Source organism: Gambusia affinis, linkage group LG10 (genome assembly GCF_019740435.1).
Source record: "Gambusia affinis linkage group LG10, SWU_Gaff_1.0, whole genome shotgun sequence".
Lineage (NCBI taxonomy): Eukaryota > Metazoa > Chordata > Actinopteri > Cyprinodontiformes > Poeciliidae > Gambusia > Gambusia affinis.
The window spans coordinates 994,177-1,010,937 of NC_057877.1; the positions used below are offsets into that span (position 1 = coordinate 994,177).

The 16,761-nt window shown below is 37.7% G+C and overlaps 1 protein-coding gene across 8 annotated transcripts; it reads right to left on the reverse strand.

Annotated features, from left to right (window-relative positions):
- Positions 1-3,422: 3,422 nt before the first annotated feature.
- Positions 3,423-16,468, reverse strand: si:ch211-247n2.1 (calcium-activated potassium channel subunit beta-2). Of its 8 annotated transcripts, XM_044129898.1 has the most exons (7): positions 15,900-16,468; positions 14,493-15,406; positions 10,108-10,919; positions 6,420-6,527; positions 6,134-6,304; positions 4,641-4,836; positions 3,423-4,122 (listed from the first exon to the last, which is right to left on the reverse strand). In XM_044129898.1, exons 4-7 carry the CDS (start codon positions 6,467-6,469, stop codon positions 3,838-3,840), a joined length of 702 nt encoding a protein of 233 aa, XP_043985833.1. In that variant the 5' UTR covers positions 6,470-6,527; positions 10,108-10,919; positions 14,493-15,406; positions 15,900-16,468; the 3' UTR covers positions 3,423-3,837. The 8 variants fall into 8 exon arrangements, with proteins under 8 accessions (XP_043985833.1, XP_043985832.1, XP_043985834.1 ...); XM_044129897.1 differs by lacking the exon at positions 10,108-10,919 and having other exon boundaries at positions 15,900-16,467; XM_044129899.1 differs by lacking the exons at positions 10,108-10,919; positions 14,493-15,406 and having other exon boundaries at positions 15,900-16,467.
- Between the last annotated feature and the right edge of the window lie 293 nt (positions 16,469-16,761).

The window sequence follows — 16,761 nt, forward strand, 5'->3', positions numbered from 1 at the left end:
TGAAACAATTCAAAATGCTGAAATACAACAGTCCTGGTGGTTTGAAACTAGAACCAAGTCTAAATCTTGTGTTTCATGAGAGCTGCTGATACAAAAAAATGGAAAATCTGTAGATTTGCAGCCCTGGATTCAACATTCAACTTTATTATCTATGTAACCACTCAGAAATAGAAAAGAATAGAAGTTTATTCTTCTACTTTATTCATCCCAGCAGGGAAATTACTTTGCAGTTGCAGCATTGAGACAAGACACAGTAACAACTACCACAGAGTAGTAGTTGTAGATAAAATAAAATATAAATTGCTATAAATTGTAAAATTGTAAAGTGCTGTAAAATATAAAATGCAACTTAAGAGCAGTCCTTGCTCAGAAGCAGAAGTTCTGGTTGTTTAAAAATAGAACCAAGTCTAAATCTTGTGTTTTATGAGAGCTGCAGATACAAAAAAATGGAAAATCTGTAGATTTGCAGCCCTTCATTCAACGTTCAACTTTATTATCTGTGTATGTAACCACTCAGAAATGCTGAGAAGCAGAAGTTCTGGTTGTTTAAAAATAGAATCAAGTCTAAATCTTGTGTTTCAAGAGAGCAGCAACTGAGAGGCCAAAAAGGTTTATCGCAAATAAATAAATGAAAAATGGAGAATCTGTACATTCGCAGCTTGGCAATCAATTTTCCACTTTATTTGCTTTGTAAAAGCTCACAAATGCTGAAAATGTCATTTCTGGGTGTTTGAAACTAGAACCAAGTCTAAATCTTGTTATATGACGGCTGTAGCTGAGAGGCCAGAAAAGCTTTATCTCAGCAAAAGATGTTAAAAATGGACAATATGTGAATTTTCAGCACTACATTCAATTTTAAGCCTTATTATCTGTGGAAAAGCATAGAAATGCTAAAAAGCAGTAGTTCTGGTTGTTTGAAAGTGAAACAGAGTCAAAATTCTGTTTCATGAGTTTTGAATGTTAGTGACCAAAAAAGCTTTATCTCAGCGAGAGAAGTGAAAAACGGACAATATATGAATTTTCAGCTCTACGTTCAATTTTCAGCCTAATTTGCTTTGGTACAGCATAGAAATGCTGAGAAGCAGTAGTTCTGGTTGTTTGAAGCTGGAACCAGTTCAAAATTTTGAGTTTTAAGCTTTTTTACTGTTAGTGACCAAATACGCTTTATCTGGGAGTGAGAGTGGGTTGCTCAACAGTACAATGTGTGGCTCATCATTCCAGGTCTGAAATTCTGATGTTTTTTTTGTAGAATTTTTAGTAATATTCTTCCAGGTTGGAAGAATTGAGTTTTGGCAACAATCTAATGCTCTCTAAGATCTGTAAATACCTCCTTAAATAGGAGAAAATGATTCAATCCAAACAGTTGCGCATAGATCAGGAGTCTATAACCTGCCTCTTATAAGTTTGAGCAATAATGTTTTGAAACTCAGTCATTTTATGTTTAAAGTGGTAGGAAGACTCTTGTGTAAAATCTGCAAAGAACTTGAACAGAAGAATGAATAAGATTTTTATGTGTTGAGGTTGAAAAATTATAATTCAGAAGAAGGGCTTGGATATCTATGGTCTGGAAAAAAGAAACTCTGATTATGCAAACACAGAAACCAGTCATGATGTGTTCCAAAGCATGGCAACTCAATTTGAAGCTGTGATATACTATCAGAGTACACATCATACAGACCTGTGGGGTCTTATGCCAAAGAGAGTAGGATCAAAATATATCCAAAACCAAACACCAAAATGATCCCCCTGAGCATCATGGCTCCAGATACAGACTCCTTCACACAGTAAATCCTCAGCTCTTTTTAAACAGAGGATTCTGTTCAAAAACAGCTGAATCCTCTACGCACATAAAGCACATTTGCTGATAATGCACAATGTGTATTATGTGCACTTTGTGCACATAATACCCAATGCTGATAATTGTGTTGATAATGCACAAACTATCTAATCAATTTATGAGTCAAGGGCAGCCATATTGTGGTTATTTGCCTCGTTAATTATTACCAACATCTTGTTCACTCTTTAATGTTGTTGCCAGACTAATAAACTTAAACACAGTTCAGGCGTATTTTTGCAGATGTAGTACAGTTTAGCACATGTCAGTAAACAGTAAACCTTGGATATGTGATAAAAATAGTCATCCACCCCTTTTCATTGTGACTGTTTGTTTATTAGTTGTTTTACTTTATCTTTGCTCCAAAATAGGACATACATGCAACATTGTAAAGGATAAAGCAAACATGTTAATGTTGAATCTACAACATTCTATTGTCAGTTTGCTCCAAGTTATAATTCTCTGTCAATCTATTTGATCACAAAACCCGAAGCTTGACATGTTTTGGTGAGACAGAGAAAACACAAAAGATTAAAAGTAGCATGAACGTTAGTTGTGGATTCTCCACAAGTAAACAAAGGATTGTAGAGCAACAAATTGCATTGACTTCACATTTCTAAACCAAGATTAATTATTCCAAAACAAACTTGCATCCCATCAGAAAGTTTGTGATTGTTTCTTTAAAATTGTCCAGATACAGTAAACATTTATGTAGTTACTGATTAATCGCCACTCTTAAAAGCTATGCCAGTAGTTTAAACTGAAAAGAAACATTCATTACAGTAACTTTTAGTAAACATGAGTGCCATGTAGTAAAATCAGAAGTAAAAATGAAAACAAGCAGTCAAAAAATAAAATAGGTTCCTGCACAAAATTAATTTGCACATGTGCTGAGCTTTGCAATGTATATTTTAGCCACATATAATTAAACCAGACATTGTGGAGTTTATTTGGTGTCAGGAGACAATAAGCATCAAACCCAAACCTGTTTGTGCTACTGATTAAAAACACAAAGCAAGTCTTCTTTTGATGACGGTTATTTTTGATGAAGGCATTTGGCAAAATGTAATGTTTATTGTTTGTTCCATAATTTATTACAGCATTATGTTTTCTTCATGTAAAGCACTTTGAAATGCCCTGTGGCTGAAATGTGTTGCACAAAGAAATTTTCACTTGACTTCTTTCTTGTGCATAGTTGTGAATAATTGTTAGCATAACAAAGCACTTTGCCACAATAAATTCAAATTACTCCACCTGCACATCAATGAATAGAAGTGGAGATTATTAGTGGCAAATGTATTTTTTTCCTGGTCAATTGCACTTTACGGAGGTTTGTACTACAAACATGCAAATTTCCTCTTGTTTGATTAGGAGTGTAGACATTTACTTGATTATTTATTTGTAGCCTTCGCATCCACAAGGTGTAGCTTAGACAGTGACTCTGAATAAATGAGTAATGTATTAAATACTCATTTTATTTAACTACACCCACAATTTCCAATACTAAACAATCCATCCACATGTACATAGTACTGGTATTGACCATACAATCTGCTGGGCTACAGAAAGACAAAGGAAGACATCTTAATAATGTTAGCTAAAATATTTAATATGCATGTCTGTAGATAACAGGACAGAAGGACAATATTTCAAGTCTGCAAAAGAGGCCATTACAAGATCTGTTGAAATTCAACTACAGTTAATGAGCTGCACTTACCATCTGCACCCACTGGTTGTGAATTTCAAAGAAACTTAGAAAACCAAATATATATGACATAGAAGCAGCTTCTTCTATAAAGAATATCTATATTTGAGATAGACTTCATTCCAAAAAAAAAAAAAAGCTGCTTCTTCTGTAGGTTGCATGGAGGTTGTAAGAAAATTAATGTCTTTAGTTCACAAAACAGCAGTCTGCAGTCAGCTTTTACTTCTACCCTTATTTTATTAAGGGGGCAAAAAAAAACAACTTAATTTTTCTTTGACATTCTATCTGTTAGATTCCTTCACCTTTTGATGTGGCTGAGTCTCTCGCACATGATGGAGAGATACTGGGTCAGCTTCACCATGGCAATGATGACTGTTCCTCCGATCAAAGAGCAGGTTGGCCAGAATAAAGAGTGGAAGACGGCAATTCGACCATAAATTTGAGTCATGATGGCGCTGTCTGTCTTCTCTGTTGGGTCGACATAACACTGAACTGTGAGCTGAGTCCTGAGTCTCTGAGAAATGTCCTGAACCATGGCATGTGTGGCAGCATAGTCTCTGTGACACTTTGGAATGTAGAAACACTGAAAAAAAGAAAAAAAAGAATGGAATCATTGTGATTTGTCTGGAAAAAGACAGATTTATATTTCACACTTTTCTTTTAGGCTTGACTAATACTTAGACATTATGGAAATAGTTGCTGGTTAATGAATCAACACTTTATAGTTTTAACACTAAAAGACAAGATTGTAGTCTTATTTGCCAAGTAGAGGTTGTCTGTGTGGAGGTGTACAAATTATTGACACATCTATACAACCGCGGCATTTTACTTTCTTTGGTACAGCAGCTAACAAACACATTGGCGTGTTTTGTCTGTAGCTTAGCGACAAGTCACATGCAGTGTCAGCAACAGCTGATAGTGGTTACAGAAATAACAGTCTTGGTAAATGACACGGATAAAACTTACTAAGAGTTCAATATCCAGGCTGCAGAGGCTACGCCTGACAGCAGCGTGTTCTGGATGACACCACTTGTTGTTCAAACCAGATTTGTCTTTCGTAAGTTACATGAAGCCACAGCTGCAGCATCTGTGGTTGCATACCTCGGGATTGCTGTCGTGTGTCTCCTCATTGTGCAGCAATCGGACCAGCCGTCCTGATGAGTTCAGGCTGACAAACACTTGGAGACAGGGGTAACGGGAACTCTTCCAGCACTCTACTCCACAGCTGTATGAACAGTTTACATCCCACACTATGGTGGAGTTCACAATGGTGCAGCTGTCCTCATCTGTCCACACACTGGAGAGACAACGGCAGTCACTTTTTAATACCACGTCTTGGAAAAAGTATTCAAATTTCTTGATCGTTTCCACTTTATGTCAGTGATCCAACATAAAACTGCAATATATTTCAACGGTATCATCAAAGCACTACTGGCTCTGTGAATTTACTGGAAGCTAAACACCAACACCCCAAATAACACTGAACACATCAACCTAACAGTGACACGTGGTGACAATAGCATCCTGCTGCAAAGATGCTTTTCGTCAACAAGGACAAGAAAAATTAAGCAAAACATTTTTCACATTTCTGCAAAAGACTCGATACCACAGCAGAGGTTTAGAATGGTCTAGTCAAAGATCAGACCCAGCTTCAAACGAGGATCTGTCGCAAGAATCATTAGTTGCTGTTTTCCATCAATCTGAGCTTGGTGAACTTGCAAAGAAGTTCCATGCGTCCAAAGCTGGTGGAGACAAACCCCTAAAGATCTGCAGCTTTAATCGCAGTGGAAGGTGGTTCTGCTAGATTCATGTGTAAAATAATACATTTTAGATTTTTTTTTTATGTTTATCTTCATTTTGAGAATCATTTTCCTTCTATGTCAGAATTCACCACAAAATTCACACAAAATGCATTTAAACTATTGTCTGTCATGTGATGAAATGTATAGAAGAGAAAGTAATTAGAGTACTTCCTTAAAGCTGCCGTGTACAAGTTTTATAAAAATTATATTTTTTTTACATGGTTGTTCCAGCGATCTCCATACTGTGGCAGTATGTGATTAATGTGTGAAAATATCAATCTCCTCTGCCTTCTCCCAGTTCTGACTAGAAACAACCAATCAGAGCCAGGGGGAGGGTCTTGGTGCTCTGAATCACCTCTCCATGTGGTGCTGCTCATCCCCCCTCTAACATCCACCTTGCTCTTTGCTACACTGCAGTTAGCATCGCCTGCCTTGAACCCAAAGGCTAGTTAGCATGGCCACCAATGACGGAGAATAAACGGTTTTCCTGTAAGTTGTTTCTCTGACATTAGCACATTTACCAGCGACTACTTGACAGCTTTAAGATCCTCCTCCTGGGTCTGATTGGTTGTTTTTGGTTGGGGGCAGTGGATTCATAAACACAGTAGTAACACAGGGCCACTTCACAGATTATCTCTCATAACATCCTGTCACAACATGGCTAACAACTTTAACACATATAAAACGTCTTTTTTTTTTTTTTTTTAATAAAAAATTACATACTACACCTTTAAGGGATTGTAGATGTGATCACCTTTCCAGATGTTGGTCCAGTATAAAACAGGACAGTACCTGTCAGAATAAGAGCGCAGGATGGTGATGCCCAGGACGAAGTACGTCATGACAGAGAAGAAGACCATGCTGAGACCCAGCAGTATGGCTCTGTCCTCGCCCGCCCTCAGAGCCGTCACCGTCTTCCTCCTGTCCAGCACCTCATGGTCCCGAATCCTCTGGTAAATAGAACTGGACAGGGTTAAAATGATGTGAGTTTCTTGCCAATGCGCTTTCCATCTACTTCAGCAGGCATGACTTCATCTAACCAACTCAAAACGAAGCTGGGTCAGAGTAAAGGTGGTACCTGCGTTCCTCCCTTCTCTCTGTGACTTTAGTTCCTACAAAGAGAAACATTGTTTCTGAGAAATCTGGAAACCAGAGTCCACCGCTGCTGCTGGAGGATGTGATCCACCTGCAACAAAGAATGAAGCAACGTTTCCAACAGCCTGGATTCATTGGCGCTGAATCAGGAAGGATCAACTATAGCTTTTGTGAATTCTGATTGATTTTCATTTTCTCAGAGGAGAACTTTTGTTTCAGCATACTCTAACCTTGCAAATGCAAAGTGACTTAAAGGATCACATTTCTCCTATAAGATATGAGCTGATGAACAGACTGCAGTGCACAAGTGTTCAGAATACACTACATTTAAAAATGTCATCATCACTGAGTTGATCCATCATGGCTCCCACTTATTCACATCCTAAATTTACCAAGTCTAATTCATCAATCAGCAAAAGCAGCTGATGTTCTAACTATGACTGTAAGTTGGCACAATCAGGGTTTATTTTCAGCCTTACATACAATAAAGCTGATATGTTCAGAATCTTATTTCATTGCTATTAGCCAAGATTAAATATGATCATATCAGTAATATTCACCAAGGAAAGTTGTATTTTGAGTGTTAACTTAGTTCTCAGGTATTGGTGCTTCATGCTAACTGGGTATTTGGGAGCAACGTTGTATCTTTGTTGTTTTTTTTTCAATTATTTTATAAATATATTTTGATATTCTCCTCATCCCATCTTTAAAATGTCTTACTCCGTTGACGAGAAATGCGGACTGTTTCTTTTTGTCTCGTGTTGCCATGGTGAATAGCAACAGGAGAAACCTTATGTAGGTTTATTCAGAGTATCTGCCTTCCACTCCTGGTTTTTTAACTCTGCTTTCTGAAACGAGGCCCAGGTGTTCACTGAGGTTTGGCTTTAGTTATTTTCAGATCTCACTGAATACGTCTTATGTTAATTAGTACTGAGTGTTTTTCAGTGATGTTGTTTTCATATATCTACATGTTATTTGTTACTGTGGTTTCTTGTTTTATTTCTCTATTTCTGCAGGTGTAGGAGCAGACTTTTAGGGTGCTTTCTTGTATTCTCCATCCTTCCTCTTTTTAAGTCTTACCTCCCTCTTTCCCCTTTAATTTTCTACCCCATCTCTTTTCCTTTCTCTTTTTCCTTTTCTTCTCTGTGTCCACTGCATTTGAAATAAACCCAAAGAGTTGCTCCAAACAAAGAATCTGGTCCCAATCTGCAATTAACTTCTGTCAACTGAGAGTACAATAAAATAACTAAACAAAAAAACAAAACAGAACAACAACAAAAAACACAGAAATCTTAATCCAATGCACACATCCTCATGTTTGGTTGCAGCTCAGGCAAGGCTGGATGCCAATATGACTGTTATAGTGGCCTTTGCTGATGAATTCATTGCTGACAGGCAATGGATAGGACTCAACACATGGAAAGGATGCACCACATGCCATTCAGCAGGACAATGATTTGAACGTTTGGTTGTGGCAATCCAAAAGCTATTCAGGGTGAAGAGGCGGAATATGATGAAAGGCAGAGCTGGAGCGTTGACACGAACCCAGCTGAGCACCATTCCATCAGTTGATGTTCAGCCCAACGACTCCAGGCAGCAAAACACTCAACATGGCTGAGGATAGCTGGAAGAACGTCACTGAAGAATTCCAATCTTGCATCTCCATTCTGCTACCAGTCTGGATGTTTTCACTACTGAGAATTTAACCGCTTAAATTCTAGCTCACCTCTTAGCCAGTGATTTTAAGCCGGGTGGATAGAATTACTACTTTTTTTTTCATCGGAGGTGTCAAAGAAATTTGATTTTCCTGCCATAATCTGCAGAACAGATTGAATATAAAACAGTTTTGTATTTTCAGGCCAGGTAAGAAGTGACGATGAAGCAGAACTCACCTGGTTTCTGGTGGCGCAGTCAGACAAAGATCAACTGTTAACATGTAGGAGCATTTCTCTCCCAACATGGCACCAGTCACCTCAGCTTGTCCATCCATAGACTTATCCTGACTTTCCTTTTGCTGCCTTTCCATACACTTATTGCCTGTGACTGCTAAGTAATATTTGCCTGACACAAAACCTTTAAAATAGAGCACAGCTACAGACGAGAGGCAACAATGTTTTGTACCCTTAAAAAAAAATAGAACAAATGAAAAAAAAAAATCATTTTTTTCTAACTTAGAAGTCATAAATCTAAAACTCAACATTCTTCTTGGGGAAAAAAAAAAAGACTGAGCCGTCAAAGAACTGATCACTTCTGATCAACGGTCCAGATCCAAACTATCATTCCTGACAATGTGTCTTTGTGGTGGAGGTGAAAAGTGTAACTGATCTGTGTTTGGCTGGTCTTCTTGTCTGACAGGTTGGGTAATTGTAACTGAGAAGAACATCAGCATCTGTCAGCATAGATGTGGGAGGTATCTGCAATGTGTGGAAATAGAATGGAGGAGCGTGGAGTAAGAAGAGAGGTGGTAGCTCATAGGTCAGGGATCAGCACTGAGTCTTCTGTCATTCGAAGTTGTGGTGAACAGACTGACTGATAAACTCTGGGTGCAGTCTGAGCAGGATATGTGATTTTTAGCCAAAGTAGAAAGGAACTAGAAGACAGTGTGGAGAAATGAAACCCTGCTCTGTAGTGGGACAGAGCAGGGTTTGCTATATGAACCAAAGAGGGAGCAGAAATACAGGAAGTAGATGAGTTTCCAGAGCCTGGGAGTAGTAACATTTAATTTTTACTGCTAAAAACAATTTTAAAACACACTATATGATTAACTTTGTAACTGACAGGGTGCCAATTCTTTTCAATTTCTATGAACTAAAAAATATATTTTGTAGGGGTTCCCCCTGTTGGTCGGGGGGGCCTTGAAATTATCCTAACTTTTCCCCCCTGTGAAACTCCCCTGTCCAGAGGTCAGCAGTTCAAATCAGCAGGCAGTCACTGGGGTGAATGAAAATTGATTAGTGCTGCCAACAATTAAACGTGTCCCATTCCTGCTATAAACTTTTTACTTTAACACACTCCTTCACCAGATCTTCTGTTTCTTCTTGGTGTTTCTGCTCTTCTTAACTCTCAGTTGGTCGTGGCAGATGGCAGCTCCAGTTCTGAGTCAGGTTCTGGTTCTGCTGATTCTTCCAGCTAAATGGGAGTTTTCCCCCATTATTACATTCTCGACATGAGAAATTGTTGTAAAGTCGACAATCTCAACACAAGTGATTGTCTTCTTCACTATGTGCTGGTCCAGGAGGGGGGAAATCGATGACTCAATCCAATCTGTTGGGTTTCCTTAAATAGAAACCTTTTTTTTTTTTTTTAGCTAATTTGAATAATAAACTACGCTTACAGTTTGATAACCAGGCTTGGAATAAATGTGATTAAATGGAAATGAGTTGGATTTTTTTCTTTGCAAATTTGTACTGAATTTACACCAGGTGCAGTTGTGTAAAAAATTGTTTGTGTCCTTCCTGATTTCCTATGGGGGATTTTTTTTACGAGTTTATCACACTTCAGTGTTTCAGAACGTCAAACCAACTGAAATGTTTCTCAAAGACAACAATGGTAAACACAAAATGCAATTTTTAAATGGAGGTGTTTGTTTTCATCACAAGAAAAAAAAAGAAAACACCCAAACCTATATAGCCCTATGCAAAAAAAAAAAAAAAAGAAAAGAAAAAACATACCAATGCACCACCAAGATGTCCCTTCTTCATCCTTTGATGCTTACATAAACAGATGCCACACCAACCCATGCATTCAATCACATGCACATGCTGGCTTCATCTGGAGTAGCATGTCTCTTTCTGACGCATTGAGTGTTCCTCTTCCTGGAAGGCCGGACTGGCAGGTGGCGTGGCGCTGGCGCTCTGAGTGACATGGTTGGGCTTGCTGGCATACATGCATGCTTTTACATGGAAACACGTGCTCACATAACGCAATGCTTGGATACCCTTTTGGATCCCCTAACCTAACTTTAAATCACACCATCAGTCTAATTTTATGACTTATGCTTCAGGACTTTGGTTTGGGAGAAACCAGATATATGGACCTCCAACACTTGTAACATGGGCAGACATAGTTTCAGTAAAATTATGATCCTGTTACAGAAAGGTTAATTGCATGACAGTTTTATTATGTTAGTATTACAACAGCTTGTCTATTAAAGTTAAACATATGTTTTGTGTAAACCTCAAATGCAGACTGAATGTTGTTGCAATATTGGTCTTGATATGACTTTCCTGCACTGCAATGAATTGTGAGTTTCCAAGTGATGTCATGAGGACTTTAGTCAGCTTGTTTTTTGTTTTTTTTGTTGGGGGTAGATGGACTCTCACCATCACTGTTGTGAAATCAGTTCAAATTTAAAAGTCTGATTCCTGTTCAGTTCCATGAAACAAGGTGACTTAAACCACTGCCTGGTCCAGCGATGGGAAGGTAACCGAATCCTCTGGATCCATTCAAAGGACCGTTCAAACGGTCCATTTCTGAAAATATACTTTCATTTTTAAATACAGACAATTTATCATTAATACAGTTTTATATTAATTGTTTTTGAATCATCAATATAAAGCAACAAATTAAAAAGAAAAATGTAACCAAGAACAGAGGAAAAAACTGGCCTTGTTTTGGCTGAAACAAAATTCTTCTTCTGCACCATTTAATATAAGAACTAAGGCAACGCACCAACGGCAACACTCAACTAGAAACTTTAACCAAGAAGCAACAAACAAGAGGAAACCATGGAGAAAGGAGCGCATTGTGACCATCAGTGGAGCACCAGGTGGCGCACAGAGCCGCCATGACACGTGACGAATCAATCCATCCATCCATTTTCTTACACCCTTATCCCATTGTGCAGTAATTAAATATAATTTTTAAAAATAGAATGATAGCTACTGCAGTGTGTGCAGAGCATTATAAGTTAACAAAGTCTGAAAAAAAATAAAATAGACTTGCGCCTCACTACCTGAAGCACAAGTCCTATCATTCAGGGTAAAGAGCTGCTCTAAAGAATCAGGTCATTTGTAAAGGTCACATCACTTGCACAGCCAGGATGTAAACTGTTGAAATGTCCGACAGAAGGCTGCACATGGGACAGTCAGCATCCCTGTTGCCTTGCATCAAGACAGCATTGGGTTTGAGTCCTGGCCAGGCGCCTTTGTCTATGGAGTTTCTATGTTCTCCATGTCCATCCACAGATCCTCTCTGGGTACTCAAACTTTCTAACACAGGTCCAAAAACCACAGAAAAAGATAAACCAAACATCTTTTTCTGTGTACTGCACAGTGGCATTGTCCTGTGTGTCTCTGGTGAATCTCGTCTTTTTCCCAAAGAACACTGAAGATAGGCACCAGTCCCTCATGGCCATGCAAGGACGAGGTGGTGTAGACAATAGACGGATGGTTTGATAGATTATTTAGGAATATGCTGCTTTACCTCTGGGACTGAACTAGGATGTAGGAAAGATGATTTTCATAACATCCTAACATTTCTGGTGCAATATGGGAAGGGTTTGTTTTATGCTCAGTTCACTACAGACAGCAACACAAGCTGATAAAGTATTTTTCAGCATTTCATGCTCAAACACTTTCAAACTGTGGATGAACTAAATAGATGTAGATCCAACCTTTTTCAAACAGAAAATAAAATAAATAAATAAGCCAGTCCAGAGTTCTGGTCTCCAGTTATTATGTATTTGGTCACCTCTGGGAGGCAGAGGGCACATATTTAACTGGCTAACTAAATATTTAGGTCCAAGTTAAATATTTAGCTAGTATGCAAATTAGTTTCTGACAAGTGGAAGTGAAATTTCAAATTAAAAGTTGGATTTTGGGGGCTGCTATATAAACTCCGCTAGAAAGACTGAATTGTTACCTAAGTAAAAATTTTTTACTATAATCATTGATTCTTTTCCTCCTGACATGTCCAACGTTTTAGATGAAAACATTGGATGTGCTGCTTTAATGGCTACAGAGACGCTTACAGAGAATCTGTAAGGAGTGAGAGAAGAAAAGTTGTAGAAGTACTGGGAGACAGAACGCTGGAACAATAGAACTGAGCTAATGAACTGAGCGCAGTGGCCGAGGGAAAGCACACAGCAGACTAGAGAATGAATCTAGTATTGTCAGTTTTATCTGACAATAAAACAAAACTAAAGACAGAAAACTTAATTGAACTAGAACTGTTGGACACAACAAATAAACATAGAACACAAGAATCACTAAGAAAGGCCTGAACTAAAGAAAAACAGGAACAATTCTGATCTAAACAAAATAAGAAACTAACACAAAAATATAATGAAACTAGAATCAAATCAAACTCCAAAACAACCCGAGATTCTAACAGTCTCATGTTTTCAACTAACACATTTCAGGAGGAAAAGAATCGATGACAATAAAAGACAAATCTTACTTGAGCAATGATTTAACCCTGCCAGCAGCAGAATTCAGCAAAACCCAGCTCTTATTTTGATATTCCACTTCCGCTTGTCGACAAGCTACCATACATATACTTAGCTTGGACCTAAATATTTTGTTACAAGCTTAAGATTTAGCAACCTAGTATTTAATTCACGAGCTAAACATCCAACTGGCTTGCAAAATTTGTTAGCAAGCTATATATTTAGGTCTGATGTCAATATTTTGTTTGGAAAATTTGTATTTTTTTTTTAAATAAAATATTTAGTTTGGAAAATAAATATTTAATTTGGAGCTAAATATTTAGCCCCCTTCCTCCCCCAATAGAGAGGAGGAAGTGAAGGACAGTGAGATTCAGACTGGCTTATCTGTCACTTCTGTTGTGATTGTTAGAATGAGTAATAGTAGAGCAGCAGGGACAGCTGGTGTTAATAGTCAAGATCAGACTCGGTGTCTCCTCACAGCAATGTAGCATTAATGAAATAATCCAGATTACTAAAGCGTCATTCTGGTACATGTAATTAAATTACTAAAGAAAGCTGCAGAACAGTAGCTATAGTAGGCTCGTTTGAACATTCTGTTATCAAAGTGTCACAAGACACAAAACAATGTTACTGTCATTAAACACAAACAGTAGAACCAACCCAGACCTAAATGATCACATGGACTAAGAAAAAATATCAGCCTGAAAAAAATAAATACAAACTGGAAATTTAGAAACATATCATTTAAAAATATGGATTTAATTAAAAACTTTATGAAACACTAGGAAGTAAATACTGAACGATAGCTAATGGAAATCAAACTTAGAACCATCTGGAGTCATCAAAATTTGAAGAATCACAAAGATTAGAAATGTGTTATGGCACGTCTAGCTTTATTTAACTCTTATAATGTAGTGAACTGTTCTATCATCCAGCTGCTTCTCAGGTGGATGCACCAATATTGTGTGTTATTTCATTCAGGTAGCCAGTTAAATTACTAGGATCAATATGTTCTATGAAATATTAACTTTAAATTGAAAAGCCTGAATTGAGCAAGCATTTTGAATCTGGCAACAGGAATGCAGAAATGAAATTTAAGCTCAAATTTTAAGGGGTGAACTTTTATTTTATAACAAGTGAGCTTCCAGAACGGTGCCAATGGGTGATAAAACAATATTGGTGAACACATATCATAAAAACAGCAGCAGTTATGAACAGCACATTATCCTAGCTCCTCTGGCAGATTAATTTACTTATAACAAGATACTTTTTGCATGTTGTAAGTGAAATAATCTGCCAGTAGATTCAACAATATTATTCAACAATATTAAGAAATTATTGACTTCAAACAAGTTACTTGTTAGTTTTGTCCTGTTTCATGTTTACTAAGGTATTTCCAATAGAAACTAGGCAAAAACAAAAACACTTGGTAAGATTTTGTTTTTGCAGTGAAGGTCATGTTGAGATAAGCATTTTTTTTAAATCAAACTGAATTAAAAATGTTAATTGGATCAATTTTAGTTAGGTATTTCCACAACCACATCTTCACAGATAGTCACGAGATACAAGAGATGCCACAACTTTGTAAACTTCCAGTCAGTTATGATATTTCTGGCCCACAACACATTTATCTAAACTGCTGTACAGAACCTAAGATTCTGGACTTACCCTAAAGTGGAGAAGTCACCAAAACGTTTCCTTGCTCTAGGTTTTCATTGAGGCTGTATCCTGCTGTGTCCTGTAGGATGTGCATCATGTAATGAGGGTTTCATGAACTGAACTGCACTGGCAGTCTTCAGCATGCCTCCAGACTGTGGAGCGAGCAGCATTTACTGGCCCTCACTGTGCACTCTGATATGCAAGTGATATTATGTGTCAAGAGAGATTTAGGGGCAAGTATTTCAACAAACAGGTAAAGCAATGAGAGACTGTGAAGCAAAGAAAAAGTCAATGTATTGTTTCTAAAATGTAAAAATATTATTTTATGCGCAGTGTCAGTTTTGACAGAAGATTATCCAGGAGAATGTGAAAACATTTTTTTTCATAATCAGAGATTAAGTTAGATCGTCCATCATACAGGAAAGATTTTAAGAATATGGAGTCATTTCATTGAGAAAAAATGCAAACCTAGGCTTAAAGAGTATATTTCTGATCTACGATCCCTCCCATTAGTCACTGATTCATTGCTAACAAAACCCCAAGGACAGGGGGATTACTTACAGAAGCTTTGTGGAGCACAAGTCACATTAACACAGGCTGCTGTAAACTTTCCTGTGTAATAAATAGATTGGCATGTTAACCCGAATCACAAAAGCTCACAGGCTTTTCAAAGTGAAACATCACAGAGTGTAAGGATGGCTTTAAAACGCAGGAAAAAATCTTCAGGATTTCTGTTTTTCTTCAGTTTTTGTGAGAACACTTGACCCTGTTTGTATTGATGCAAAGAGGTAGAAAAAAAACGGTTGTCCATAGGACGTCCAGCGCCAGGTTTTCTCAACAAGTGACTGCAAAATGCCATTCTACATAATCCAAATATATGGGCGAAGACATTTCAGATTCTGCCTGCCAGTCCAGACTTGACTCTGGTAGAGAATGTGTGGAAGATAAGAGACAAAAAAGTGACAAGTTGGATATAGGGCAAATCTGGAAGAATCAAACAAACTAACTTTTCTATCATGTCTCAAATGTTTTATATTAAAACTCATTCATGAGTCAATCTGCTACTACAAGTTTATCTTCAACCAAATCAGAAGATGCTGTTGCTCCCTTTGTCTTTGATGTGATAAAATATATCTTTCCTAAATTTGTTCATGCTTTTAAAAAAGCTGTTTGGTTTTGCAAAACAACTGCTATTATTGGCTCCTTTGGGATGTAATAATAACTGAGTAAAGTGCATAAGCAAATTAGTGTTTTTCAAAATCATACCAGAGTTCAGACAAACCATAAAACAGATTAATAGTGACTCAAAAGAGGGACAATCTCCATTTATATTATATACAACATACAAGTATATGTGTCACAGCATAAGGAGAGCAAAACCAAGAGGAAGAGAACAGAATGAAAACAAAAACTTACTGTAAGTCTAACCCTCTGCTGCAGAGGATTATGGTGAGCCTGAAGCTCCTCTGGTGCTGGATGCTCTTGTTACTGTTTGTATCAGCTGGCCAGAGACTGAGAGGACTGCCGACGGTCAGGCCCACAGGATGGACTGGAATCCCATAAGCAAACAGATGGAGAATAGGAGGAAGTGGAGACTGTTCTTATCGTCCGGATGGCGGGAGACCATAACTTCACACACTTCCCATTCATTTAATGAAGCCAGAGGTCAAAGATTTTCCTTGCTCTGTTATTTTGCTTCTTTACTCAAATCATTGATGGGTATTCAACAGCATTCATTGAATTGTGTGTTTTTGAACTGCCAAATGTCAGCCCCAGTTCATCCTGCAGAGACAATAGGGAATGGAGAAAAGTCAAAACTTGTACTATAGTGACAAAGAGTAAATTCTCCTTATGTATGTGTGCATGATTGATTGTCCTGTCTGTCTCTGTGTTGCCCTGTGATGGACTGGTGACCTGTCCAGGGTGTTCCCCACCTCTTGCCTGTTGACCACTGGAGATAGGCACCACCACCCCTCATGGTCAATGTGTATGAAAATGGATGGATGGCAAAGGATTGGTACAACATAGATACAAATGTGCTAATTCTAGCCTTTACCTACACACTTGATAACAAAAGTGGAGCAGCACTCATGTAGACTGTGATGCAATTAAGTATAGATAATTAAAAATACAAATAATATCCATATTCTATTCAGTTACCACTACCTCTTATAACCATGACAGCCATAATGGATCTGAGTTTGTAAACCTTTTTCTTTATGGTTTTACAGCATTTCCTTTATTCAAGAGTTAGTAGAAAAAAAGAAGGGTAGAAAGA